Genomic DNA, 27392 nt, shown 5'->3' with positions numbered 1-27392 from the left:
TTACAGAATGACTGTGGTTTTGACTCCTTCGTACAGTGAGGCAAAAAAGTATTTAGTCAGCCACCAATTGTGCAACTTCTCCCACTTAAAAAGATGAGTGGCCTGTCATTTTCATCATAGGTACACTTCAACTATGACAGACAAAATGAGAGAGAAAAACATCCAGAAAATCACATTGTAGGATTTTTAATTAATTTATTTGCAAATTATGGTGGAAAATAAGTATTTGGTCACCAACAAACAAGCAAGATTTCTGGCTCTCACAGACCTGTAACTTCTTATTTAAGAGGCTCCTCTGTCCTCCACTCGTTACCTGTATTGATGGCACTTGTTTGAACTTGTTATCAGTATAAAAGACACCTGTCCACAACCTCAAACAGTCACACTCAAAACTCCACTATGGCCAAGACCAAAGAGCTGTCAAAGGACACCATAAACAAAATTGTAGACCTGCACCAGGCTGGGAAGACTGAATCTGCAATAGGTAAGCAGCTTGGTTTGAAGAAATCAACTGTGGGAGCAATTATTAGGAAATGGAAGACATACAAGACCACTGATAATCTCCCTCGATCTGGGGCTCCACACAAGATCTCACCCCGTGGGGACAAAATGATCACAAGAACGGTGAGCAAAAATCCCAGAACCTGCAGAGAGCTGGGACCAAAGTAACAAAGCCTACCATCAGCAAGGCCATTGAAGATGAAACGTGGCTGGGTCTTTCAGCATGACAATGATCCCAAACACACCACCCGGGCAACGAAGGAGTGGCTTCATAAGAAGCATTTCAAGGTCCTGGAGTGGCCTAGCCAGTCTCCAGATCTCAACCCCATAGAAAATCTTTGGAGGGAGTTGAAAGTCTGTGTTGCCCAGCAACAGCCCCAAAACATCACTGCTCTAGACGACATCTGCCTGCAGGAATGGGCCAAAATACCAGCAACAGTGTGTGAAAACCTTGTGAAGACGTACAGAGAACATTTGACCTTTGTCATTGCCAACAAAGGGTATATAACAAAGTATTGAGAAACTTTTGTTATTGACCAAATACTTATTTTCCACCATAATTTGCAAATTCATTTAAAAATCCTACAATGTGATTTCTCTCATTTTGTCATAGTTGAAGTGTACCTATGATGTAAATTACAGGCCTCTCTCATCTTTTTAAGTGGGAGAACTTGCACAATTGGTGGCTGACTAAATACTTTTTTGCCCCACTGTATTTGGAGGGAAATTCTAACTAAATGAGATGGTTAAGATGTTAATGGGGGACTTTGAGCAGTTCTGGAACGGTTCCGGCTGACATTTGTGTACAAAGCGCTCTGAATGTCGTAGGGTCCTGTGCCTTTATACAGTGCCTTCGGAAAGTATTGAGACCCCTTGACTTTTTCCACATTTTATAATGTTACAGCCTTATTCTAAAATGTATTAAATTAAAAAATGTCCTCATTCTACACACAATACCCTATAATGACAAAACAAAAACATTAAAAAAGAATCTAAAAATAAAAAACATACCTTATTTACCTTTTGCTATGAGACTCAAAATTGAGCTCAGGTGCATCCTGTTTCCATTGATCATCCTTGATGTTTCTACAACTTGATTGGAGTCCAGCTGTGGTAAATTCAATTGATTGGACATGTTTTGGAAAGGCACACACCTGTCTATATAAGGTCCCACAGTTGACAGTGCATGTCACAGCAAAAACCAAGCCATGAGGTCAAAGGAATTGTCCGAAGAGCTCCGAGAAAGGATTGTGTTGCCACAGACCTGGGAAAGGGTACCAAAAACATTTCTGCAGCATTGAAGGTCCCCAACAACACAGTGGCCTCTATTATTCTTAACTGGAAGATGTTTGGATCCTCCAAGAGCTGGCCACCCGGCCAAACTGAGCAATCGGGGGAGAGGTCAGGGAGGTGACCAAGAACTTGATGGTAACTCTGACAGAGTTCCTCTGGAAATGGGAGAACCTTCCAGAAGGACAACTATCTCTGCAGCACTCCACCAATCAGGCCTTTATGGTAGAGTGGCCAGGCGGAAGCCACTCTTCAGTAAAAGGCGCATGACAGCCCGCTTGGAGTTTGCCAAAAGGCACCTAAAGACTCCAGTGGAGGATGGTGACTTGAAAAATTTTGGGACTATGGGAGACTACGGTATAGGTAACCACGGTATAGGTAACCACGGTATAGGCACAGAACGTATGGAGACAAGTGTCTTTCAAATGTTGTCAAATAATTTTAACCGAAAGCATTTAATAAAGACATTTATGGTACAATATTATGGGGAAGGGATCACAGCAGTGATTGCATGAGGGAGGGTATGAGTTAAGGTGTTCAGAGGCTTGATGTCAGTGCAGGACAGGATTTGACTGGGAAGACAAAAAACAATAACACAACACACTAGAGTGTTAGACAAAAGAGCTAAGAATGAGTAAGTCCAAGCAAGGAGTAAAATCATTGATGTGTAATAATGTGATTGTGTATGTGATTGACTCTACATATGAATATGGGAAAATTGACAGATCTACTCACAGTGCTTGGAGAGGAAACATTCAATGTGCCAGTGGAGGAGAAGGTACATGAGACATGGCTTCAGTTCATGTCAGGAGAAAGTTGACAATGGTAGTGGAGTGGTCATCACCTCTTAATCCATGGGACTTAGCTGTAAATACAAATAGCAGATACATTCCATTACAGCTGTGCCATCGTAGGTTTGGGCACGAGTTTCTCAATGAAGTTAAACTCCGACATCTCAAAATTCATAAAGTCAAACACAGACTGCGCATCTCGCCCATTTGACACCTCAAAGTAGCCCAAGACTCATTCCTGAATAAAGCCCTGTTCATCTACATACCTGACAATAACTGTCAACTGCAAGCAGACTGGTGGCACCATAGGTCCCAGAGCGGTGGTGAAATTTTTACCCACTGGGGCCTGGAGTTTTCTTCCTTATGTTAACATAACTAGGAAAACTCTGGACCCTATAATGTATGCCAGTGATTAATCAGTTGTAAAAAGTTTTATATGGGCTATGTTGGGACTGGTTTTTCCTAATCAGCAATGAACCCGTTCAAACTGCAGCTACCTCACATTTGTTCATATAAATTATATTTAGGCTAGATCAGGAGGGGGATTTCCTCTACCCAGACACATAGACAACAACTGATAGACAATAGAACTCACAGGGCTGAGCTTGCGTTATGCATGTTTGCATAATTCTGGCCTATGCAACTGTAGGCCTTATAAAACATTTACTCACATCTGTCGTCACAATTATGTTGATTGATTAATTTAGGCTTAAAATCGTATAGGCAGCCTAGCCAACCCAATTTTGAATATAATCAACATTTGATCACATTCACATTTTTTTCTGACACAAATGGACTATAAATGACCAATTAGTTAACCTGACTAGACGGACTGGGCGCATAGGCTGTATACAGCTGCTCTTATTAGTAGTCTACAGTTGATCAGATGGAAAAATTGTCTCGTTTTCATCCCATACAGCATGTCAGATTTCTAATGTTTAGGTATAGCCTAGGCTGCTGCAACATTTGTCATGAGTTTTTGCTTGTGTCTGTCAGGAGGGATTCTGTTATCTTTGCAAAATAAATACCGGAGGAAAGTGGAAAGCCTACTTCAGCGCACGCGGGGGAAAAATGCACTGCCTTTGATACCAGTTGGTAATGAATGCCCTCACCCTTTCATTCTTCATGAAACTGATCTCAGGCAGAGGTCAGCCCTCACTTTTAATTCGCACCTTTTCCGTACACTCCAGAGAATGAAAAGGGTTCTTTAACAAAAAGTCTGCAACATTTTCGACAGCATTGGCCACTCTGGCGGAGAAAACTGCACACTTGCGCTGATAGCTATCAGGTGGGTACAGCTAGCTACTGAAGTTAGCAAGACACATTTGTAAATTATAATTTGTTCTTAACTGACTTGCCTATTTAAATAAAGGTTAAATAAAATAAACATTTCAATAATTGCACTAACTGGACACACAAATAAAGAAGAATAATATCCCCAAAATGCTCAACTATCACTCTTCACTCTTAATCCAGCAATGTCACCAAGCTTCTCAACACACAGAACCCATAATGCTCTGAGGCACAATCCCAACACAACACAGTCGCTCGTTCTCTGATCCTAATTCTATGATTGAATGGAAAACATGTCAGTTCATATTGCAAAAGCTTTGACTGGTTGGAGGATGTCCTCCGGAAGTGGTTATAATTACCATGTATGTCTATGGAAGGGGGTGAGGCCTACAAGCCTCCTGGGTTTTGTATTGAAATCAATGTAGCCAGAGAAGGATGGAAGCTAGCTCTCCTCCGTTTAAACCATGGTGCTAGCCCAGACAGTGTTGTTGAAGTTACACTGTTTTGCAATGGTTTACTATATTTTAATAAATTATTTGGTGACTTGTAAATATATTTAGTATAGACTGAAGGCTGTAATCACTGCCAAATGTGCTCCAACAAAGTACTTAGTAAATTGTTTTTTTATACATGTGCAAACATTTAAAAAAAAAACGTTTTTGCTTCATTCGTTGAGAGCCCAACGACAAAAGATACCATGGCCTTTTATAGCAAAGACACACCCCCTTCAGTCTACATGACAAACAACAGATGTATGGAATGGGTCACAAGGTTACTAATAATTCACAGCAAACAGTATCTGCTGTAAATGCTGTCCTCCATTGTGTAGAGACAAGGGTCTGGCCCCGAGCCATCTCTCCCTGGTACCTTCCAGTCAGGCACACAGACACTAATCATGCTAGGGAATGCGGTCTTTATCACCAATCCATCGTAAATCCACTGTCAGTGTTAAATCTTCTATAGGCCCACTTTCAGTAGAACACACACATGAGTGTTCTAACAACCCTTATTATGTTGCATAAAACAACCATTTGATGCAATTATAGTATTATAACATAATCTTGCAATTTTGCTCTCACATAGAATTGAAAGAAGACCATTTTGTCTTGGTTACCGAGAGATGAAATCACTTTTTGCATAAAGCTGAAGGTGTAACAAGTCTGAACACATTTCAATGGCGTCTCTGCGCTCCTCAGTGGATGTTTAGGAGAAAATTCCCTGTCAGTTACATTAAATAGTCCAATATTGCACTGTCACTAAGTATGATCATATTTATTATAAGCAATGTGAAATCTTAGTTACTTGTTTAATTAGATTTTTACTATATTTAGAAAGACTTTAAGGCAATTCAAGCCCTATTTCCCCACTTTTGTTGAATAGGAAAAAATCTTATTTTCATAACATTTGAACTATTTACTTGAGCTTGTGTCTTCAGCAAAAAAATATTTTTAATACAGAAGGATGAGTTTCAGACCTTTTGTAAAACTATGCAACATTACCAGTTATTGTTTATGGCTATCTCAAATTATTTAGGGGGAAATTAAAATGTAGCACATGCAAAAGGTTAATTGAGGATCAGCGGTTCAGCGTAGTTTTTTTTGTTGCTATATACATTACACATGTTTACTCCACTGTTATGAATAGCATGTGTCGATTATTCTTGTGAAAGTGCATTCATTTTGTTTTTGTATTTTTTTTAGACCATTTTCATTGGTTATGGACCAGGGCTGAAATACAAGACTAATGTTGCACCTTTTGAAAACATTGAAGTCTACAACCTCCTGTGTGGTAAGCCTGTTAGTCAATGGACCGTTTAAATCAAATAAAATAAAATAAAATTTTATTTGTCACATACACATGGTTAGCAGATGTTAATGCGAGTGTAGCGAAATGCTTGTGCTTCTAGTTCCGACAATGCAGTAATAACCAACAAGTAATCTAGCTAACAATTCCAAAACTACAGTCTTATACACAGTGTAAGGGGATAAAGAATATGTACATAAGGATATATGAATGAGTGATGGTACAGAGCAGCATAGGCAAGATACAGTAGATGATATCGAGTACAGTATATACATATGAGATGAGAATGTAAACAAAGTGGCATAGTTAAAGTGGCTAGTGATACATGTATTACATAAGGATACAGTCGATGATATAGAGTACAGTATATACGTATGCATATGAGATGAATAATGTAGGGTAAGTAACATTATATAAGGTAGCATAGTTTAAAGTGGCTAGTGATATATTTGCATCATTTCCTATCAATTCCCATTATTAAAGTGGCTGGAGTTGAGTCAGTGTCATTGTCAGTGTGTTGGCAGCAGCCACTCAATGTTAGTGGTGGCTGTTTAACAGTCTGATGGCCTTGAGATAGAAGCTGTTTTTCAGTCTCTCGGTCCCAGCTTTGATGCACCTGTACTGACCTCGCCTTCTGGATGATAGCGGGGTGAACAGGCAGTGGCTCGGGTGGTTGATGTCCTTGATGTTCTTTATGGCCTTCCTGTAACATCGGGTGGTGTAGGTGTCCTGGAGGGCAGGTAGTTTGCCCCCGGTGATGCGTTGTGCAGACCTCACTACCCTCTGGAGAGCCTTACGGTTGAGGGCGGAGCAGTTGCCGTACCAGGCGGTGATACAGCCCGACAGGATGCTCTCGATTGTGCATCTGTAGTGAGTTTGAGTGCTTTTGGTGACAAGCCGAATTTCTTCAGCCTCCTGAGGTTGAAGAGGCGCTGCTGCGCCTTCTTCACGATGCTGTCTGTGTGAGTGGACCAATTCAGTTTGTCTGTGATGTGTATGCCGAGGAACTTAAAACTTGCTACCCTCTCCACTACTGTTCCATCGATGTGGATAGGGGGGTGCTCCCTCTGCTGTTTCCTGAAGTCCACAATCATCTCCTTAGTTTTGTTGACGTTGAGTGTGAGGTTATTTTCCTGACACCACACTCCGAGGGCCCTCACCTCCTCCCTGTAGGCCGTCTCGTCATTGTTGGTAATCAAGCCTACCACTGTTGTGTCGTCTGCAAACTTGATGATTGAGTTGGAGGCGTGCGTGGCCACGCAGTCGTGGGTGAACAGGGAGTACAGGAGAGGGCTCAGAACGCACCCTTGTGGGGCCCCAGTGTTGAGGATCAGCGGGGAGGAGATGTTGTTGCCTACCCTCACCACCTGGGGGCGGCCCGTCAGTTTAACATGGGCGCAGGGGACAATGTCCTCTTGCATAACTAGAAAAGATTAGCCTGGGTGCCAGTCTGTTTCTTCTCTTGCCAACAGAATGGAACAATATCTAAACATACTGGTAACCAGGCTAAGAAAGGATTGCTTTTCTAAAGTTAAACCATTCGAGCAGCCAATCTGGTTTTACACTCATTATGACGTAATTTCAACCACTTTTATGCAGAACTCGGAGTCCACTTTTCTATTTCTTTACATTGTGATAAGTTTCAAAGAGGATGTACCAGTTCAGCAGGTGCGAGTCCATAGTCCATAGTCCCAACACTGCACCTGCCATCTGCAAGACAAACTGCTGTTATGTACAGTTAGCTAACTAAGTTAGAGAAAATACCTTTTCAAGTCTCATCTCTTTTTTTCTATTTCTCTCTGCCTGTCAGATTTGTTGGACATTCCCCCTGCTCCTAACAACGGGACCCACGGGAGTCTGAACCATCTGCTGAAGAACCCTCCCCACCTCCCTGTGTACCCAGCTGAGCTCTCCTCTGACTCCACCTGTGAGGCGAGTGGCCCTGCCCCTTCTGACAATCTGGGCTGCAGCTGCAGCGCCCGCACCAAAGCAGCGGTATGACCAGGGAGTACAGTCGGAGGTGGTAATCAAACTCACATCCTCCCTAATGGAGCAGGGATGGGATGGGAGGGGTCAGAGGGTCTGTCCTAGCGTCCACCTCGCCAACGGCCAGTGAAATTGCAGGGCACCAAATTCAAAACGACAGAAATCTCATAATTAAAATTCCTCAAATATACAAGTATTATACACCATTTTAAAGGTAACCTTCTCCTTAATCCAGGCACAGCGTCTGATTTCAAAAAGGCTTTACGGCGAAAGCACACCTTGCGATTATGGTAGGTCAGCACCTAGCCACAGAAAATCATACAGCCATTTTCCAAAGAAGGAGAGGTGTCACAAAAGTCAGAAATAGCGTTAAAATGAATCACTAATCTTTGATCTTCACCGGATGGCACTCCCAGGACTCCATGTTAGACAACAAATGTGTGTTTTGTTCGATAAAGTTTATCTTTATGTCCAAAAACCTCATTTGAAATGGGTGTGTTATGTTTAGAAATGCATTGTCTTAAACAAACATCCGGTGAAAGTGCAGAGAGCCACATCAAATTACAGAAATACTCATAATAAACATTGATAAAAGATAAAAGTGTTATGCATGGAATTATAGATACATTTCTCCTTAATGCAACCGCTGTGTCAGATTTCAAAAAGGCTTTACGGCGAAAGCACACCTTGCGATTATGTTAGGTCAGCACCTAGCCACAGAAAAACACAGCCATTTTCCAAAGAAGGAGAGGTGTCACAAAAGTCAGAAATAGCGTTATAAATATTCACTTACCTTTGATCTTCATACGGAATGCACTCCCAGAAATCCCAGTTCCACAATAAATGTTTGTTTTGTTCAATGAAGTCCATCATTTATGTCTAAATACCTCCTTTTTGTTTGCGCATTTAGCCCAGTAATCCAAATGCTCAATGTGTGATCACTTAGTTCAGACCAAAAGTCAAAAAGGTTATATTACAGTTTGTAGAAACATGTCAAACGATGTATAGAATCAATCTTTAGGATGTTCTTATCATAAATTTTCAATAATTTTTCTTTAGAAATCTTTGTCTTTAGAAATGAAAAGGAACGCAGCTAACTCTCACGGCCACGCGCATGACTCAGCTCATGGCATTCTGCCAGACACCTGGTTCAAACAGCTCTTATTCGCTCTTCCTTCACAGTAGAAGCCTGAAACAAGGTTCTAAAGACTGTTGACATCTAGTGGACGCCTTATGAAGTGCAATATAACCCCATAGACACTGTATATTGGATAGGCAAAGACTTGAAAACCTACAAACCTCAGATTTCCCACTTCCTGGTTGGATTTTTTCTCAAGTTTTGGCCTGCCATATGAGTTATGTTATACTCAGACATCATTCAAACAGTTTTAGAAACTTCAGAGTGTTTTCTATCCAAATCGAATAATTATATGCATATTCTAGCTTTTGGGCCTGAGTAGCAGGCAGTTTACTCTGGGCACCTTATTCATCCAAGCTACTCAATGCTGCCCCCGAGTCCCAAAGAAGTTAATGCTCCAAATCCTCAGTATTAATCATACTTATCCTCACTTTGTATGATTGATAACCCAGCAGCACTCATTAGAAGGACATAAATTGACTAATTGAAATACAGGAGACCCACTAACATGCTGAAAATGCCTGTTTCAGGAGAAGACTATGAACAGGCAACTCATCAAGGCTAATTCCAGTGAGTACACACTGTTGTCTATTTTTAATAGCGTAATCATGGATCTATTTTGTTATAGATTTCATTTTTAATCAAGCCCTCCCCTCCCTCAGATTCCGGAGCCAAGGCTCTTCACCTACCGTATGGAATCCCTCGAGTTCTCCAGGAGAATGCAGACTACTGCGTCCTTCACCACGCCGACTACGTCAACGGTTACAGCAAAGATATTCTCATGCCGTTATGGGTCGCCTATACAATTAACCCACTGGTGAGTCGTTTTCTTCTTGTGTGAGCGACCGGTGTTCATACCATGGTGTGTGTGTTAGCCTGCTAAACTAAACCCAAGGTATTAGCTCCGGGGAGCTAATGCAAGTCTTCAGAATTTTAACAAATGTTTCCCATCATGCGAGCGTAGTTCTGAACCATCTCTGAACCATTACACTTTCTTTTATGTCTAAAGATAGATAGCGTGTTGTGTTGGAGATGCATTGGCTGTATTTGCTGCTCTCTTGTTAGTGTTTTGGCTAGGACATGAAGGAGGTTGTAAAAGCTATGTATGAAGTGCTGGTGTGAAGGGCTGAGCTGCCGCCCAGACCCTGCTAGCTGGCTGTAGATCTTCTCCACTCGTGCTGGCTTTCACAGCATCTTGTGTTACTCATTATGTGGTGAGAACCTCACCATAAATCAGTACTGAGAGCTGATTTTAATGGAGAGAGGACGTCTCTCTATAGTATATATTTTTCTTTAACTATCTCAGGCTTTCGCAACATCCTCCTTTTATTCCATTTACTATCTGTCTAAAAGGAAGGAAACAACTACATGATGTATGTTTTTTTTGTGCTTTTATTATCTAAGCAAGCAGAAAAGCACTATCTATACACACTATATAAAACATGAATCCTTAAAAGTCTATTGACACACCATAAGTAGCATAATAAAAAAATCTCCATCAGTATAAGCTAGAGATATTTTTGCATGGACTACGTCTCAATCCACTGCATCTGCCAATGTCGGCCTTCCACATCTGTGGTGGAAGATGGCCGAGCTACAGCGGTGTTTATTAGACCATGAGACATCCTGAAAATCGGTTTTCTCAAGAAAACGTCTGTAGCGTCCGAATGATCTACAAACTGTTAAGACTACTCTATGGAAACGGGAGACTCTCACGAACATGATGGTGTTCTCCGTTTTGCTCTACAACCCCCACAAATGTCACGGGACTCTTCTGAAGGTAGACAAACGGATGGAAGATATAGGACAGACACTTCAAAACCTTATTCCTTAGGATTTATTTTGGCATTTATGAATGTGTTATTAAATGCATTTCCATGGGCTATAAGTGTTGTTTTGATACCTAAAAGGTTCCTAAAATTCTAAATCAAATAGCTAAATTATCCGTCGTATGACCATCCTAAAATAATTCAATATGTTATCCTTGTACTTTTAGAGGTTTTAAGAACACCTGCTCGTTCCATGGCATAGACTGACCAGGTGAAAGCTTTGAACCCTTATTAATGTCACTTGTTCAATATGTAAGTGCCTTTTTAAAATGGGTATGGTATTAGGTGCCAGGCGCACTGGTTTGTGTCAAGAACTGCAACGCTACTGGGTTTTTCACGCTCAACAGTTTCCAGTGTGTATCAAGAATGGTCCACAACCCAAAGGACATCTAGCCAACATGACACAACTGGGAGAAGCATTGGAGTCAACATGGGCCAGAATTCCTGTGGAATACTTTCGACACCTTGTATAGGGCAAAAAGGTGGTGACGAAAGAAACCAACTCCACACAACTTGTACATGATCTCAAGAACTGGAATCATTAAGCAGAAATAGTGTCTCTAGCACAACCTCTTTCTATGTCTCTCTCTCTCTCCTCTCCTATCAGAACAATGTCCAGCCACTGAGTCCAGTAGCAGAGGCATGTGTCCGTACAGATGTCCGTGTGGCACCGCTCTCTAGTCAGAACTGTGTCAGATACAGGGATAACCCTGCCCTGTCCTACGGCCTGCTGCATCCACCCAGTAAGTACATAAGGACGTTTTTTGTTTTTAGACCCCTATCACCTATCACCTCCCTCACACCCTTTGCTAAATACCACATTAGTGTACATGCATAGCCAGCTGTGCAGCAGCTGCCAATGCTTGATCAGGAATGTCTCATAAAAATGTTAAAGACCAGTTGATAATTAAAATCAATTGAAGTTTTTAAAGTGTCTGCGTTTATTTAAGTTAGAGATTTTATGTTCATGTTTCTATATGCAGATCTGGGTGCCAATGGAACAGAGGCAGAGTCATTACTTACCAGCAACATGGTGCCCATGTATCCTGCCTTTAAAGGTGAGCAGGTCAGACTAGCTGGCAAAGAGACAGAAAAGTATCCAGTGCTATGCAATAGCTCAAACACTCAATAGGGTATTTTTGTTTTCTTATGGAGATGAAGCTTCAGGAAATAACTTTCCACAGAAGGGATTTAGGACTAGCCATCAGGACAGTGTCTCTTTGCATGATGTATTAGAGGTTGACCGATTTAATCGGCATGGCCGATTTAATTTGGGCCGATTTTCAAGTTTTCATAACAATCGGTAATCTGCATTTCTGGATGCCGATTTACATTGCACTCCACGTGGAGACTTGCTGACCACCTGTTACGCGAGTGCAGCAAGGAGCCAAGGTAAGTTGCTAGCTAGCATTAAACGTATCTTGTAAAAAACAATTAATCTTAGATTGCCTACACATGGTTGATGATATTACTAGTTTAACTAGCGTGTCCTGCATTGCAAATAATCAATGCGGTGCCTGTTAATTTATCATCGAATCACAGCCTACTTCGCCAAATGAGTGATGAATTAAGAAGCGCATTCGCGAAAAAAGCACTGTTGTTGCACCAATGTACCTAACCATAAACATAAATGCCTTTCTAATCAATACGAAAGTATATATTTTTAAACCTGCATATTTAGTTAAAAGAAATGCATGTTAGCAGGCAATATTAAGTAGGGAAATTGTGTCACTTCTCTTGTGTTCCAGTGCAAGCAGAGTCTGGATATACAGTGGGGCAAAAAAGTATTTAGTCAGCCACCAATTGTGCAAGTTCTCCCTCTTAAAAAGACGAGAGAGGCCGGTAATTTTTATCATAGGTACACTTCAACTATGACAAACAAAATGAGAAAAAAAATCCAGAAAATGACATTGTAGGATTTTTAATTAATTAATACATTTATGACTAAATATTTTTTTTGCCCCACTGTAGGACTCGTTTTGTAACGGTTTTCTTCTGGTGAAAGAGAAGCAGACCAAAATGCAGCGTGGTTAGTTTTGTACATCTTTAATAAAGATGAAAATACAACAATCTACAAAACAAGACACGTGAAAAAAATGAAACAGTCCTATCTGGTGCCACAAACACAAAGACAGGAACAATCACCCACAAAAGACCTAAAGAATATGGCTGCCTAAATATGGTTCCCAATCAGAGACAACTATAAACACCTGCCTCTGATTGAGAACCACTCTAGGCAACCATAGACTTACCTAGAGTACTACTCTAACCACAATCCCATAACTACAAACAACCCCAGACAAAACAAACCACATAAATCCCCATGTCACACCCTGGCCTAACCAAAATAATAACGAAAACAGAGAATACTAAGGCCAGGGCGTGACACGTTTTTACTGTGGATATAGATACTTTTGTAATTGTTTCCTCCAGCATCTTCACAAGGTCCTTTGCTGTTGTTCTGGTATTGATTTGCACTTTTCGCACCAATGTACGTTCATCTCTAGGAGTATGACGGCTCCGTGGTCCCATGGTGTTTATACTTGCGTACTATTGTTTGTACAGCTGAACGTCGTACCTTCAGGCGTTTAGAAATTGCTCCCAAGGATGAACCCTTGTGGAGGTCTACAATTTATGATGATTTCTTTTGATTTTCCCATGATGTCAAGAAAAGAGGCACTGAGTTTGAAGGTAGCCCTCGAAATACATCCACAGGTAGACCTCCAATTGACTAAAATGATATCAATTAGCCTATCAGAAGCTTCTAAAGCCATGACATCATTTTCTGGAATTTTCAATGCTGTTTAATGGCACAGTCAACTTAGTGCATGTAAACTTCTGACCCACTGGAATTGTGATACAGTGAATTATAAGTGAAATAATCTGTCTGTTAGCAATTGTTGGAAAAATTACTTGTGTCATGCACAAAGTAGATGTCCTTACCGACTTGCCAACACTATAGTTTGTTAACAAGACATTTATGGAGTGGCTGAAAAACGAGTTTTAATGGCTCCAACCTAAGTGTATGTTAACTTCTGACTTCAACTGTATGTGTCTTGATTCAATGAGGTTCAGGTCATCCACAAAGGCCCAGGAGTTGGTTAGCATATCATCTGATGCACCATTGACGTGAGCCACGAACACATTTGGACCAATTGGTGTGCCCTGGGGGAGGCCATAGGAGAGTTATTGGGCCCAGGATAGAGTCTCATGGTATTTTGTCACTTGGCCACAGACGGAATGGAAGTTACAAATCCATGGCATGATCTCTGGTCTGACAGATACTTGCAATGGTGTGATCCACAAGATCAATGACCTTGTTTTAGTCTGTCAGGACCCATGTGCTGGAAGTGCCCCTGGTGTGTGCTGTTCTGTACAGCTAGTCTGCCATGCTTACAAGGTACTGGGTGGTTGAGCATCCCTTCAGGCAGCCAAACTGTTGGTTGGAGATGGTTATTTTGGGTATCCTGTGTTGCCCATTCAGCAACAAAACCTTCACACATTTTTGCCAGAAGAGGCGTGAGTGAGAGGGGCCCTAGCTGGTCAAGGCTCAGTAGATTACTTTTTGGCAGGGGGTCCACTATTGCCTCTTTCCATTGATGTGGAACTACTCCTTCACACAGGGAGGTGTTGAAGATGACTGTCAGGGGGGATGGATATTTCAACTAGAAATTTCCTGATGAATCTGGACCTGGGGCTTTTCTGGTTGGAACGAAGAGTAGTCTCCTGTGCATTTCCTATTGTTCAACAGTAGGGAGTGGCATAGCTGGCAAGAATGCAGGTAGGTCTGACAGGTTTAGTGGTGGTAATGATGTGGTGACCGATGAAAACTTGTCATTTATAGCATTGGCAATGACAGAATGGTTGTCTGGGTTGAACCCGATGGAGATGGTCTTTTTAGTGCTGGTCAGGGATTTAATTTGATGGTACCATGTGGCTGGGATCTCCCTCTTCTTTTGGGGGGGATTTTGGTGTGGTAGAATGTTGACCTTGCTGCTTTGATTTCATTTTATTTTTTTATGTCACCTTTATTTAACCAGGTAGGCTAGTTGAGAACACCTTTATTTAACCAGGTAGGCTAGTTGAGAACACCTTTATTTAACCAGGTAGGCTAGTTGAGAACACCTTTATTTAACCAGGTAGGCTAGTTGAGAACACCTTTATTTAACCAGGTAGGCTAGTTGAGAACACCTTTATTTAACCAGGTAGGCTAGTTGAGAACACCTTTATTTAACCAGGTAGGCTAGTTGAGAACACCTTTATTTAACCAGGTAGGCTAGTTGAGAACACCTTTATTTAACCAGGTAGGCTAGTTGAGAACACCTTTATTTAACCAGGTAGGCTAGTTGAGAACACCTTTATTTAACCAGGTAGGCTAGTTGAGAACACCTTTATTTAACCAGGTAGGCTAGTTGAGAACACCTTTATTTAACCAGGTAGGCTAGTTGAGAACACCTTTATTTAACCAGGTAGGCTAGTTGAGAACAAGTTCTCATTTGCAACTGCGACCTGGCCAAGATAAAGCGTAGCAATTCGACACATACAACAACACAGAGTTACACATGGAATAAACAAAACATACAGTCAACAATTCAGTAGAACAAAAGAAAACAAAAAGTCTATATACAGTGAGTGCAAATGAGGTAAGTTAAGGAAATAAATAGGCCATGGTGGCGAAGTAATTACAATATAGCAATCTCTGATCTCTCTGGGTTTTGTTCCTCAGTGTGCTGTGAAGGCAAGTCTTTTTCACTGAAGGCTTTCTGTCTGCTTTTTAAATCAGCTCTTTGAGTCTAAGTGAAATCCACTCCTTATCCTGTGCATCAGTGGAGGCTGGTGGGAGGATGGGCTCATTGTAATGGCTGGAATGGAATGATGGGACAGAGTCAAACATGTGTTTGATGTGTTTGGTACTTTTCTATTCATGCCATTACTGTTAGCCTGTCCTTTTATAGCTCCTACCACCAGTATCCTCTGCTGTGCATACATCCTAACCACCTGTTTTGGGAAGTAAACTGCAATGATGTGATTCAGGGTGTTATAGAAGTTGTCTGTTTTCTCCTGTGCGCTCTCCACATTTGTTACTTTCGGACATTTATGCAGGGAAAGCCATGGTGACCTTCACGCTGTTGAAAACAGGAATAAATCCAAAACTGAGACTTGAATGCAAAATAAAGATGTTTATTAAAACATCATGGTGCCTAAAAAATCCTGGTGCATAATGAAAGGTGAAAACAAAACACAAACATTTCGGCTTCAGGCCATGATCAGTGTAAATCATACTTGAGGCCTCATTTATCAATATTGCATAGAAACTATTCTAAAATACTACTTATGAATAGAATTTGGAATGTTGGTACACACCGTTTTTACGCACACCGTTAGGAGATTGAGAAATACCAATTGGTCTCAGTGCTCATGCAAGACCTCGGCTATTTGCAATTTCAAAATGCCTCTAATTAGCCATATATGGTCAAAATCTTCCCTTGAAAGCCCCTGGGGAATATACAATGCCATACCATGAAATACAATGGCGCAACCAGAAAAAAAGAATACCTTTTTAGTGACTGAAATAGAGGTGCTAGTGTCAGAGATTGAGTACAACCAAAAGGTTTTATTCGCTCAGTTGTGCCTTGACCAGTAAAAAGAAAAACATAGAGAGGACTTTAAATGAGTAGGCAACACTCGCCAATAAACCATCCCATCCTCAACGGCCCCCTTCTGTAGAACATTGCTGTTCTGCAGAATGAACGAGTGGTGCGTTCCACCTTGCCGCCATATTAAGCAGTGTCTTTTGCGCTTCACATAACCTGAACATTAAGAGTGGAAGCCTTTTCTGTTCACATAGTTGAAATCGTTTTGGGATGGTTGTTTTATGGCGATGTGGGGGCCGTCTATGCCTCCTTTCGTATTTGGGAACCCATTGATGGCATCATGGCAAAGAAACCCCTCTTGACTTCAACCTGAAGAGCTGCAAAATGCCAATCGGCAAGCTCCTGTTGAAAAGTGCCCTTTGCCAAAAACCCTAGGGTGGATAGCACTTGGATGCACATCTAAATCATGCATTTGCCTTTTTAAAGTAGGTCTCAAATCTTCCCAAAGATCCTATAAAATTGGTTTTGGGAAACGATATCTGATGAGCCATCTGTACTTTCTCTAAAAACGCGCTCTCTGCGAAGTGCAGTGTGTGCCAAATCTTCCAACAGTGCAAGATCAGCACCCATTATCTGTCTTTTTTTACTATTTCAATAAAGTTTTCACTTTCACACATGCCTCAAATTTAACATGATTGTACTTTATGTGGATTATTATTGTAACAAATGCACTGATGTGGTCAAATTGTATGATCTAGATAGCCTGTCCCCACAACCGTGGTAGGCCTGATCAACGACGAGACAGCCTATAGGGAGGAGGTCAGAGACCTGGCCGGGTGGTGCCAGAATAACAACCTATCCCTCAATGTAACCAAGACTAAGGAGAAAATTGTGGACTACAGGAAAAGGAGGACCGAGCACAACCCCATTCTCATCGACGGGGCTCTAGTGGAGCAGGTTGAGAGCTTCAAGTGCCTTGGTGTCCACATCAACAACAAACTACAATGGTCCAAACACACCAAGACAGTGGTGTGGGCACGACAAAGCCTATTCCCCCTCAGGAAATTAAAGATTTGCATGGGTCCTGAGATCCTCAAAAGGTTCTACAGCTGCAACATCGAGAGCATCCTGAACGGTTGCATCAAATCAAATCAAAATCAAATCAAATGTATTTCTCACATACACATGGTTAGCAGATGTTAATGCGAGTGTAGCGAAATGCTTGTGCTTCTAGTTCCGACAATGCAGTAATAAACAACGAGTAATCTAACCTAACAATTCCAAAACTACTAACTTATACACACAAGTGTAAAGGGATAAAGAATATGTACATAAAGATATGAATGAGTGATGGAACAAAACGGCATAGGCAAGATGCAATAGATTGTATCGAGTACAGTATATACATTTGAGATGAGTAATGTAGGGTATGTAAACATTATATTAAGTAGCATTGTTTAAAGTGACTAGTGATATATTTTACATAAATTCCCATTATTAAAGTGGCTGGAGTTGAGTCAGTGTGTTGGCAGCAGCCACTCAATGTTAGTGGTGGCTGTTTAACAGTCTGATGGCCTTGAGATTGAAAAACAGCTTCTGTCTCTCGGGCCCTGCTTTGATGCACCTGTACTGACCTCGCCTTCTGGATGATAGCGGGGTGAACAGGCAGTGGCTCGGGTGGTTGTTGTCCTTGATGATCTTTATGGCCTTCCTGTGACATCGGGTGGTGTAGGTGTCCTGTAGGGCAGGTAGTTTGCCCCCGGTGATGCGTTGTGCAGACCTCACTACCCTCTGGAGAGCCTTACGGTTGTGGGCGGAGCAGTTGCCGTACCAGGCGGTGATACAGCCCGACCAGGATGCTCTCGATTGTGCATCTGTTGAAGTTTGAGTGCTTTTGGTTTCTTCAGCCTCCTGAGGTTGAAGAGGCTGTGCCTTCTTCACGATGCTGTCTGTGTGGGTGGACTAATTCAGTTTGTCTGTGATGTGTACGCCGAGGAACTTAAAACTTACTACCCTCTCCACTACTGTTCCATCGATGTGGATAGGGGGGTGCTCCCTCTGCTGTTTCCTGAAGTCCACAATCATCTCCTTTGTTTTGTTGATGTTGAGTATGAGGTCATTTTCCTGACACCACACTCCGAGGGCCCTCACCTCCTCCCTGTAGGCCGTCTCGTCGTTGTTGGTAATCAAGCCTACCACTGTAGTGTCGTCCACAAACTTGATGATTGAGTTGGAGGCATGCATGGCCACGCAGTCGTGGGTGAACAGGGAGTACAGGAGAGGGCTCAGAACGTACCCATGTGGGGCCCCAGTGTTGAGGATCAGCGGGGTGGAGATGTTGTTTACCTACCCTCACCACCTGGGGGTGGCCCGTCAGGAAGTCCAGTACCCAGTTGCACAGGGCGGGGTCGAGACCCAGGGTCTCGAGCTTGATGACAAGTTTGGAGGGTACTATGGTGTTAAATGCTGATCTGTAGTCGGTGAACAGCATTCTCACATAGGTATTCCTTTTGTCCAGATGGGTTAGGGCAGGTTAGAGCACACTGCAGTGTGGTTGAGATTGCATCTTCTGTGGACCTATTTGGGCGGTAAGCAAATTGGAGTGGGTCTAGGGTGTCAGGTAGGGTGGAGGTGATATGGTCCTTGACAAGTCTCTCAAAGCACTTCATGATGACAGAAGTGAGTGCTACGGGGTGGTAGTCATTTAGCTCAGTTACCTTAGCTTTCTTGGGAACAGGAACAATGGTGGCCCTCTTGAAGCATGTGGGAACAGCAGACTGGGATAAGGATTGATTGATTGAATATGTCCGTAAACACACCAGCCAGCTGGTCTGCGCATGCTCTGAGGGCGCGGCTGGGGATGCCGTCTGGGCCTGCAGCCTTGCGAGGGTTAACACGTTTAAATGTTTTACTCACGTCGGCTGCAGTGAAGGAGAGTCCGCATGTTTTGGTTGCGGGCCGTGTCAGTGGCACTCTATTGTCCTCAAAGCGGGCAAAAAAGTTATTTAGTCTGCTGGGAGCAAGACATCCTGGTCCGTGACGGGGCTGGTTTTCTTTTTGTAATCTGTGATTGACTGTATAGACCCTGCCACATACCTCTTGTGTCTGAGCCGTTGAATTGCGACTCTACTTTGTCTCTATACTGATGCTTAGCTTGTTTGATTGCCTTTCGGAGGGAATAGCTACACTGTTTGTATTCGGTCATGTTTCTGGTCACCTTGCCCTGGTTAAAAGCAGTGGTTCGCGCTTTCAGTTTCACGCGAATGCTGCCATCATTCCACGGTTTCTGGTTTGGGAATGTTTTAATCGTTGCTATGGGAATGACATCTTCAATGCACGTTCTAATGAACTCGCTCACCGAATCAGCGTATTCGTCAATGTTGTTGTTGGACGCAGTGCGGAACATATCCCAGTCCACGTGATGGAAGCAGTCTTGGAGCGTGGAATCAGTTTGGTCGGACCAGCGTTGAACAGACTTGAGCGTGGGAGCTTCTTGTTTTAGCTTCTGTCTGTAGGCAGGGAGCAACAAAATGGAGACGCGGTCAGCTTTTCCGAAAGGAAGGCGGGGGAGGGCCTTATATGCGTCGCGGAAGTTAGAATAGCAATGATCCAAGGTTTTACCAGCACTGGTTGCGCAATCAATATGCTGATACAATTTAGGGAGTCTTGTTTTCAGATTAGCCTTGTTAAAATCCCCAGCTACAATGAATACAGCCTCAGGATATGTGGTTTCCAGTTTGCAAAGAGTCAAATAAAGTTTGTTCAGAGCCATCGATGTGTCTGCTTAGGGGGGAATATATACGGCTGTGATTATAATCGAAGAGAATTCCCTTGGTAGATAATGCGGTCGACATTTAATTGTGAGGAATTCTAAATCCGGTGATCAGAAGGACTTGAGTTGCTGTATGTTGTTGTGACCACACCACATCTCGTTAACCATAAGGCATAAGTCCCCGCCCCTCTTCTTACCAGAAAGATGTTTGTTTCTATCGGCGCGATGCGTGAAGAAACCAGCTGGCTGCACCGATTCCGTTAGCATCGCTTGAGTGAGCCATGTTTCCGTGAAGTAAGGAACGTTACAGTCTCTGATGTCCCTCTGGAATGCTACCCTTGCTCGGATTTCATCAACCTTGTTGTCAAGAGACTGGACATTGGCGAGAAGTATGCTAGGGAGTGGTGCGCGATGTGCCCGTCTCCGGAGCCTGACCAGAAGACCGCTTCGTTTCCCTCTTTTACGACGTCTTTGTTTTGGGTCGCAGGCTGGGACCCATTCCGTTGTCCTGGGTGAAAGGCAGAACACAGGATCCGCTTCGGGAAAGTCATATTCTTGGTCGTACTGATGGTGAGTTGATGTTGCTCTTATATTCAGTAGTTCTTCCCGACTGTATGTAATGAAACCTAAGATGACCTGGGGTACCAATGTAAGAAATAACACGTAAAAAATACAAAATAAAATGCATAGTTTCCTAGGAATGCGAAGCGAGGCGGCCATCTCCGTCGGAAGTCTGTATACGCCGGAAGTTACTGCCTGGTACGGCAATTGCTCGGCCTCTGACCGCAAGGCACTACAGAGGGTAGTGCATATGGCCCAGTGCATCACTAGGGCTAAGCTGCCTGCCATTCAGGACCTCTACACCAGGCGGTGTCAGAGGAAGGCTCTAAGAATTGTCTAAGACCCCAGCCACCCCAGTCATAGACTGTTCTCTCTACTACCGCATGGCAAGCAGTACCAGTGTGCCAAGTCTAGTACAAAAAAGGCTTCTCAACAGTTTTTACCCCCAAGCCATAAGACTCCTGAACAGGTAATCAAATGGCTACCCGGACTAATTGCATTGTGTGCCTCCCCCCAACCCCTCTTTTTTTGCGCTGCTGCTACTCTCTGTTTATCATATATGCATAGTCACTTTAACTATACATTCATGTACATACTAGCTCAATTGGGCCGACCAACCAGTGCCCCTGCACATTGGCTGACCGGGCTATCTGCATTGTGTTCCGCCAACCCCTTTTACGCTACTGCTACTCTCTGTTTATCATATATGCATAGTCACTTTAACCATATCTATATAATTGCATATCACATGATCAAGCAAGAAAACACATCAGAAAATCTATAAATCAGTACTGTTGACTAACCCCATTCCGTACAAATTTGCGCAATGCGGCATTAAAACTAATGGGACTGTAGCAACTGTGTTGGCATCAAAATCTGGGGTGTGAACTACGTTTCTATCCAAGCGTTGATTGACATGGTAATGGCCCGATAGTATTGGAGAAACCCCTCTGACGACCCCTCTGACGCTGTACGTTAAATGGTGACGTGTCATGACGTAGCGTACAGCACCCATAATGCAACTCCTTCTGTGTCGTACAGCCTCTCACCACCAGGTGTAGCACTTCTCTCGCAGATTAAAAACAAGAAAGGGACAGGAACAGGTTAAGGTGGGATACCTAGTCAATTGTACAACTGAATCCGTGGAGGCTGGTGACGTGACAAATTGAGGAGGATGGGAGACCCACGGTATAGGCGCGGAACACACGGAGACCACAAAGTGTTTCAAAAATCAAAGACAAATGTATTTTAACCTGAAGCATTTAATAAAGACGTTTATAGTACAGCATTATTGGGAATGGGAATGAGAAGGCTACTTAGTGTTGGAAATGGATCACAGCAGTTATTGAAGGAGGGTATGAGGCGTGAGTTGAGGTGTTCAGAGACAGGACCGAATTTTACTGGGAAGACAAAAAACAATAACACAAAGACACCACACAGTTAGACAAAAGAGCTAAGAATGAGTTAGTCCAAGCAAGGTTTGGACAACAAGTTTCTCTATGAAGTTCTCAAAATTCATAAAGTCAAACAGAGGCTGCACATGTCACCCACTTGACACATTAAAGTAGCTCAAGAAACATTCCTGAATAAAGCCCTGATCATCTACATGCCTGACAATAACTGTCAACTGCAAGCAGACTGGTGGCACCATAGGTCAAAGAGCGGTGGGGAAATGTTTACCTCCTGGGGCCTGGAGTTTTCCCTTATGTTAACCTAACTAGGAAAACTCTAAACCCTATAAGGTATGACGGTGATTAATCAGTTGTAAAAAGGTTTTATAAGGGCTGTGATGGACTGGTTTTTCCTAGTAGTCACATGGTTTTAAAATCCTGAAAAAAACTCCTGGCACAGGGGGGGATGAACCCATTCAAACTGCAGCTACCTTATATTTGTTCTTATAAATTATATTTAGACTAGATCAGGAGGGTGATTTCCTCTACCCAGACACATAGACAATATAACTCACAGGGCTGAGCTTGCGTTATGCATGTTTGCATCATTCTGGCCTATGCAACTGTAGGCCTTAAAACATTTGATCACATTCACATTTTTCCTGACACACAAATGGACTATAATTGGACTAATGGACTACCAATTAGTTACCCTGACCAGACGGACCGGGCGCATAGGCTGTATGCAGCTGCTCTTATTCGTAGTCTACAGTTGATCACACGGAAAAGTTGTCTCGTTTTCATCCCATACAGCATGTCAGATTTCTAATGTTTAGGTATAGCCTAGGCTGCTGCAACATTTGCCATGAGTTTTTGCTTGTGTCTGTCCCGAGGGATTATGTGTCATCAACTTCAAACTAAATACCGGAGGAAAGTGCAAACGCCTACTTGAGCGCACGCGAGGAAAAAATCCTGCGTCAACCTCTCTTTTAATCTAACTTTTTTTTTTATGCATGATGCGATGGAAGCTATCATTCGGAATTGTTTTCAACAGCCCAGAGTAGATGTTCAGCATGTAAATAATCTTAACATGCAATACAGGCAACTTGATGATAGGCTCTCTGTTAACCAGCTATGCGCTTGATACCAGTTGGTATTGAACGCCCTCACCTTTTCATCCTTCTTCATGAAACTGATCTCAGGCAAAGGTCTACTCTTGCTTTTAATTCGCACCTTTCCGTGTACCCCAGATAATGAAAGGGGTTCTTAACACACAGAACCCCCATGATGCTAATTTTTTTTATGTTTCACTATTTTTTTTAAATTAAATTTCACTGAGGAGGATGATCCTCCCCTTCCTCCTCTGGGGAGGCTCCACTGAACTGAATGCATTCATTTTTTGCATCATCACTGAAAGCCATCATGACTCTCAAAATCCGTGACAGCCACTGTTTACTTCTGAAGATAACTTTAGTGCCACCCTAAAAACCCAATTTCAAATTTGATACAAACCTTCAAATAGGTATGTAATGACACATTATATAAACTCTTTATAGTGCTTTATTTACATTTTAGAGGTGATAAATTGGACAGATTGGGTGAAAAAAGCTGTTTCCCCCACACAGTTTATCTCCACTTTCCGTATCACGCAGTAGATTTCTCGTGATACGAAAAGTTTTGCTTGTTTTTAAAAAGACCTGACGGAGCTCATTGCCTCCTTCAATCATGCAGAGACGGGCAGCATGAATGTCTCGTCATAGATTTTGCTGGAAAGGGGAGAAATTGTGCTTTACAATGGTATTCATATTACAGTTGACCTGGAAGTATTACGTTTTTGGGGCGCTAAAATAAGGCAAATTGTACATTTTAAATCTTACCAACAAGCCGTAGATTTAGGATCAGTGTTTGAGGCTTATTTCTAGCCCAATTGAGTTCTCAGATTGGTCTCTACATAAACGCTTCCCAGTGAATTATGATTGTTTATCTGACTGTGGTCATAGTGAGCCATTGATTCAGTAGACATAGGATCTCTGTTACATTGTGTTTAGAGGACAGTAGTGCAGTAGGGTGCTTCAACACAATTTACCAGATAGAGGTCACGATAAAAACCCAGCCCATTCCCTCAACTCTCTTCAGTGTTGTATTCTTCAATTACCATGCTGTGTTGCTGGCTCGACAACAGGACGTTCTTGCTATGCTATTGTAAGGCAGATGGTTATGTTCAAAATCCCACTCCTTTTTGTACTCTGTGCTTGGCATGTAATGCCGATGTGAGTGCCTGAGTTGTTGTGACGTTACCATCCTGTAACAACTTGTGGTGAATTAATCATAAACCGTCGATGTGTTGCTTAATAGAGGGGAAAGTGTGTGCTTCTGGTTGACGTGAAATTGAGATTACCACAGGCTGCGTTCAAAATGGCACTATATTCCCTTTTATAGTACATTACTTTTGATTCGCTTCCATAGGGCTCTGGTCAAAGGTAGTGCACCATGCAGGGGATCGTGTGCCATTTGGGGCGTAGCCGTAGAGTTTGAATCACATAGTGGTTAGGATTGTTTAATATGATGCCACCCTCAGGATTCCATAGTGATCAAAGTGAGAGTGTTGGAGGTTGTGTTATTGATGTTATTGGCCTCCAAGAAGAGGCATTCTGTTGATAACTTTACAGACACTGCGCTCTAGTGGCAGATGGTGGAAGGTGACACACATCTGGGATTGTATGCAGATGAACTTTTATTGTAAAAAGTATTTTGTCTGGAGGCAAAACTGAGCGATTTCCCCTGAGATAGGCCCGTTGCAGCCAGAATTGGCTATTGTAAAAATTCATGAAAACAAAAATGTGCTTTTTGGTCTTAATTTAAGATTAGGGTTAGCAGTGAGGATAGATTTTATGACTTTGTGGCTCTAGTGACCACTCTGCAGAGCTGCCTCCAGAAAAATGAAAATGTTAACCTGTAGTGTCTCAGAGTTGGAGTGCTGTTCCCCCTGTCCGTTTCTTCACATTCATTATGATCTAAAAGGGAAAACCTATTCTATATCAGCACTCCTACTCTAAGACATTTTGTGAATACAGGCCCTGGATACATTACTGAGTTACTTAGACAGTCAGATATGGGTTCTAAATCCATGCCTTCACAAATATGATAATATATTTTCAGATGTTTGGATGTACTTCCATGATGTCCTCCTGGTGAAATATTCCCAGCAGCTGAATGGGGTCAATGTTGTCAGTGGACCTATCTTTGACCAGCTCTACGATGGACACTTTGATGCTCCCAAAATTATCACACTGTAAGTGGTCATCAACAATGAGTTTCTTTGTGGCTGTGGTTTTTTTTAAATTCTCAGTTGTAAATCTATTACATTTATTTATTTCAGATTGACATTTAACTCATTTAGCAGGGGATACAATGCTATAACACAGTATTGACCATGGCCTATACACCTCTCTAATTGTATCTCTCTCTATCCTGCAGACACGAGGCTCCCATCCCCACTCACTTCTATGTGATCCTGACCAGCTGTGGGAACTCGTCCTTCTCCCCTGCTGACTGCCAGGGTCGTCTGGAGACCACATCCTTCATCCTCCCCCATAGATCTGACCACACTGAGACCTGTGCTGTGAGTCACATCATCTGTCTGTCTGTCTAACTGTCCTCTTATTGTTTCCTATAGTGTCACCTGGAATCTTTTTGAGGAAATCTAATGTGATTAGAACCGGGTCAAATAGAGGCTGTATGTTTAACAGTGTTGCTTCCATCCCTCTCGTCGCCCCAATCTGGGTTTGAACCAGGGACCCTCTGAACACATTGACAACTGCCTCTCATGAAGCATCGTTACCTATAGCGCTAAAAAAGCAGCGGTCGTTGCAGAGCAAGGGAAATGACTACTTCACGGTCTGAGCGAATGACTCATCGATTGAAATGCTACTAGTGCGCACCGCTAACTAGCTAGCCATTTCACAGCAGTTGCAAATTTAAAATACTTTTAAATACCACTTGATTTAGTTTGTCCTGTACAATGCAACCAATGAAATAGTCCCAGAAGTGCATATTCCGAACTTAATCATGTGCACCTCAATTATGTTAAGGTATTTGAAAGTATATGTGTATTTGGCCTAGTTCCGGAGGCAATGTTTGCAGAGATGCTTATAATCTATGAATATTGTTACAGTGAATAAGGCCTCCTCTCCCTGTCTCCTCAGAATGGCTCAGACTTCCAGTGGGTTCAGGAGTGGGCCGAGTTCCACGCTTCCCGGGTCCGAGACGTAGAGCTCCTTACTGGACTCAGCTTCTACCACGACAGGATATCAGTGGAGGAAACACTACAGCTCAAGACATTTTTACAGACTTTCTAAGATCCCATGAAGTCACGTCAGGAGGGTTTTGGTACTATTGGTACTATCATTTTAGTATTGGGCCTTATTACACAAGTTTGAAGGTAAAACATTTTGTGCTAAATGTGTAGTTCTGGTGTAATCCTTATATTTAAGTGCATAAAAAGGAGTAAAGAGTTCTGTTTAAGTCAGAAACTGCCTGAAAGTAATTTGGTCTTCAATCCCTCAAACTAGTAACATTAAACTTTTTTTAATTTATTTTTTTACCTTTATTTAACTAGGCAAGTCAGTTAAGAACAAATTCTTATTTTCAATGACGGCCTAGTGGGTTAACTGTCTGTTCAGGGGCAGAACGACAGATTTGTACCTTGTCAGCTCGGGGGTTTGAACGTGCAACCTTCCGGTTACTAGTTCAACACTCTAACCACTAGGCTACCCTGCCACCCCTAAACATACATAAAGACTTTGTGTGGAAAAAGAAAGAAGCCATGTTATGAGTCTAATATAATAGACCTTTGTCAGTGTAGACTTTACCAGAACATTGTACCAAAAAGTAATGTACTGCTCTGCTGAATCCCAAACACCACTTGTTCATCCCAGGGAAAAGAGAGGGGAATAGTCTTAGACAACACATTTTCATGCCATAGGATTTTATATGACAAAGTGATTATAATAGCTGGGACATTTTCAGGAAATCTCGGACAATCTGGAATGGAAACGTTTGTATCGGCCATTTGCAGAAGGACTGAAACACTGCCATAATTTTTTTACTCTTGAGGTGTGATTTGGGGAGTTGGCTGAAAGACATGGCATTTACGCCAAAATGAGAATTTTGTGAAAAGAAAAAAGTGTTTGTTCTACGAAAACAAACAACAGAAAATGTTTATGCTCGCACTTGCCAAATGTTGTCATTGTATGTTTGACTTGATTATAGTTTTTGTTAATATTGATGTTTTTTATTGCTCTGTAACTGTAAATGTAAAGTGAAGTTTGTCGGCAACTGGGATTAAATTATTGATAGAACTAGTGTTTTCGAATGTGTTTGTATGTGCTTGTACAGTATGCATGTGCTTTGTGTCATGACAGAAACTAAAAGTATTACCAAG

At 42.2% G+C, this 27392-nt stretch overlaps 1 protein-coding gene across 2 annotated transcripts in view; it reads left to right on the top strand.

The window, feature by feature from the left end:
• The window catches only part of LOC109866331 (ectonucleotide pyrophosphatase/phosphodiesterase family member 1), a 70987-nt gene extending 43678 nt beyond the window's left edge, over window positions 1-27309 (top strand). Inside the window, exons 17-25 of one of the 2 annotated variants that reach the window (XM_020454959.2) lie at window positions 5576-5663; window positions 7489-7673; window positions 9333-9372; window positions 9465-9619; window positions 11239-11374; window positions 11615-11689; window positions 25109-25241; window positions 25427-25571; window positions 26155-27309. In XM_020454959.2, coding sequence (XP_020310548.1) covers window positions 5576-5663; window positions 7489-7673; window positions 9333-9372; window positions 9465-9619; window positions 11239-11374; window positions 11615-11689; window positions 25109-25241; window positions 25427-25571; window positions 26155-26307 — 1110 coding nt within the window. In that variant the 3' untranslated portion in view covers window positions 26308-27309. The remainder of the gene's footprint in view (window positions 1-5575; window positions 5664-7488; window positions 7674-9332; window positions 9373-9464; window positions 9620-11238; window positions 11375-11614; window positions 11690-25108; window positions 25242-25426; window positions 25572-26154) is intronic. The other variant, XM_020454960.2, reaches the window with a different exon arrangement.
• Window positions 27310-27392: the final 83 nt, after the last annotated feature.

This window comes from Oncorhynchus kisutch, linkage group LG21 (genome assembly GCF_002021735.2).
Source record: "Oncorhynchus kisutch isolate 150728-3 linkage group LG21, Okis_V2, whole genome shotgun sequence".
Taxonomy (NCBI): domain Eukaryota; kingdom Metazoa; phylum Chordata; class Actinopteri; order Salmoniformes; family Salmonidae; genus Oncorhynchus; species Oncorhynchus kisutch.
Note: the sequence above shows the minus strand (reverse complement) of the source record. Positions and strands in the feature narration are given on the sequence as shown.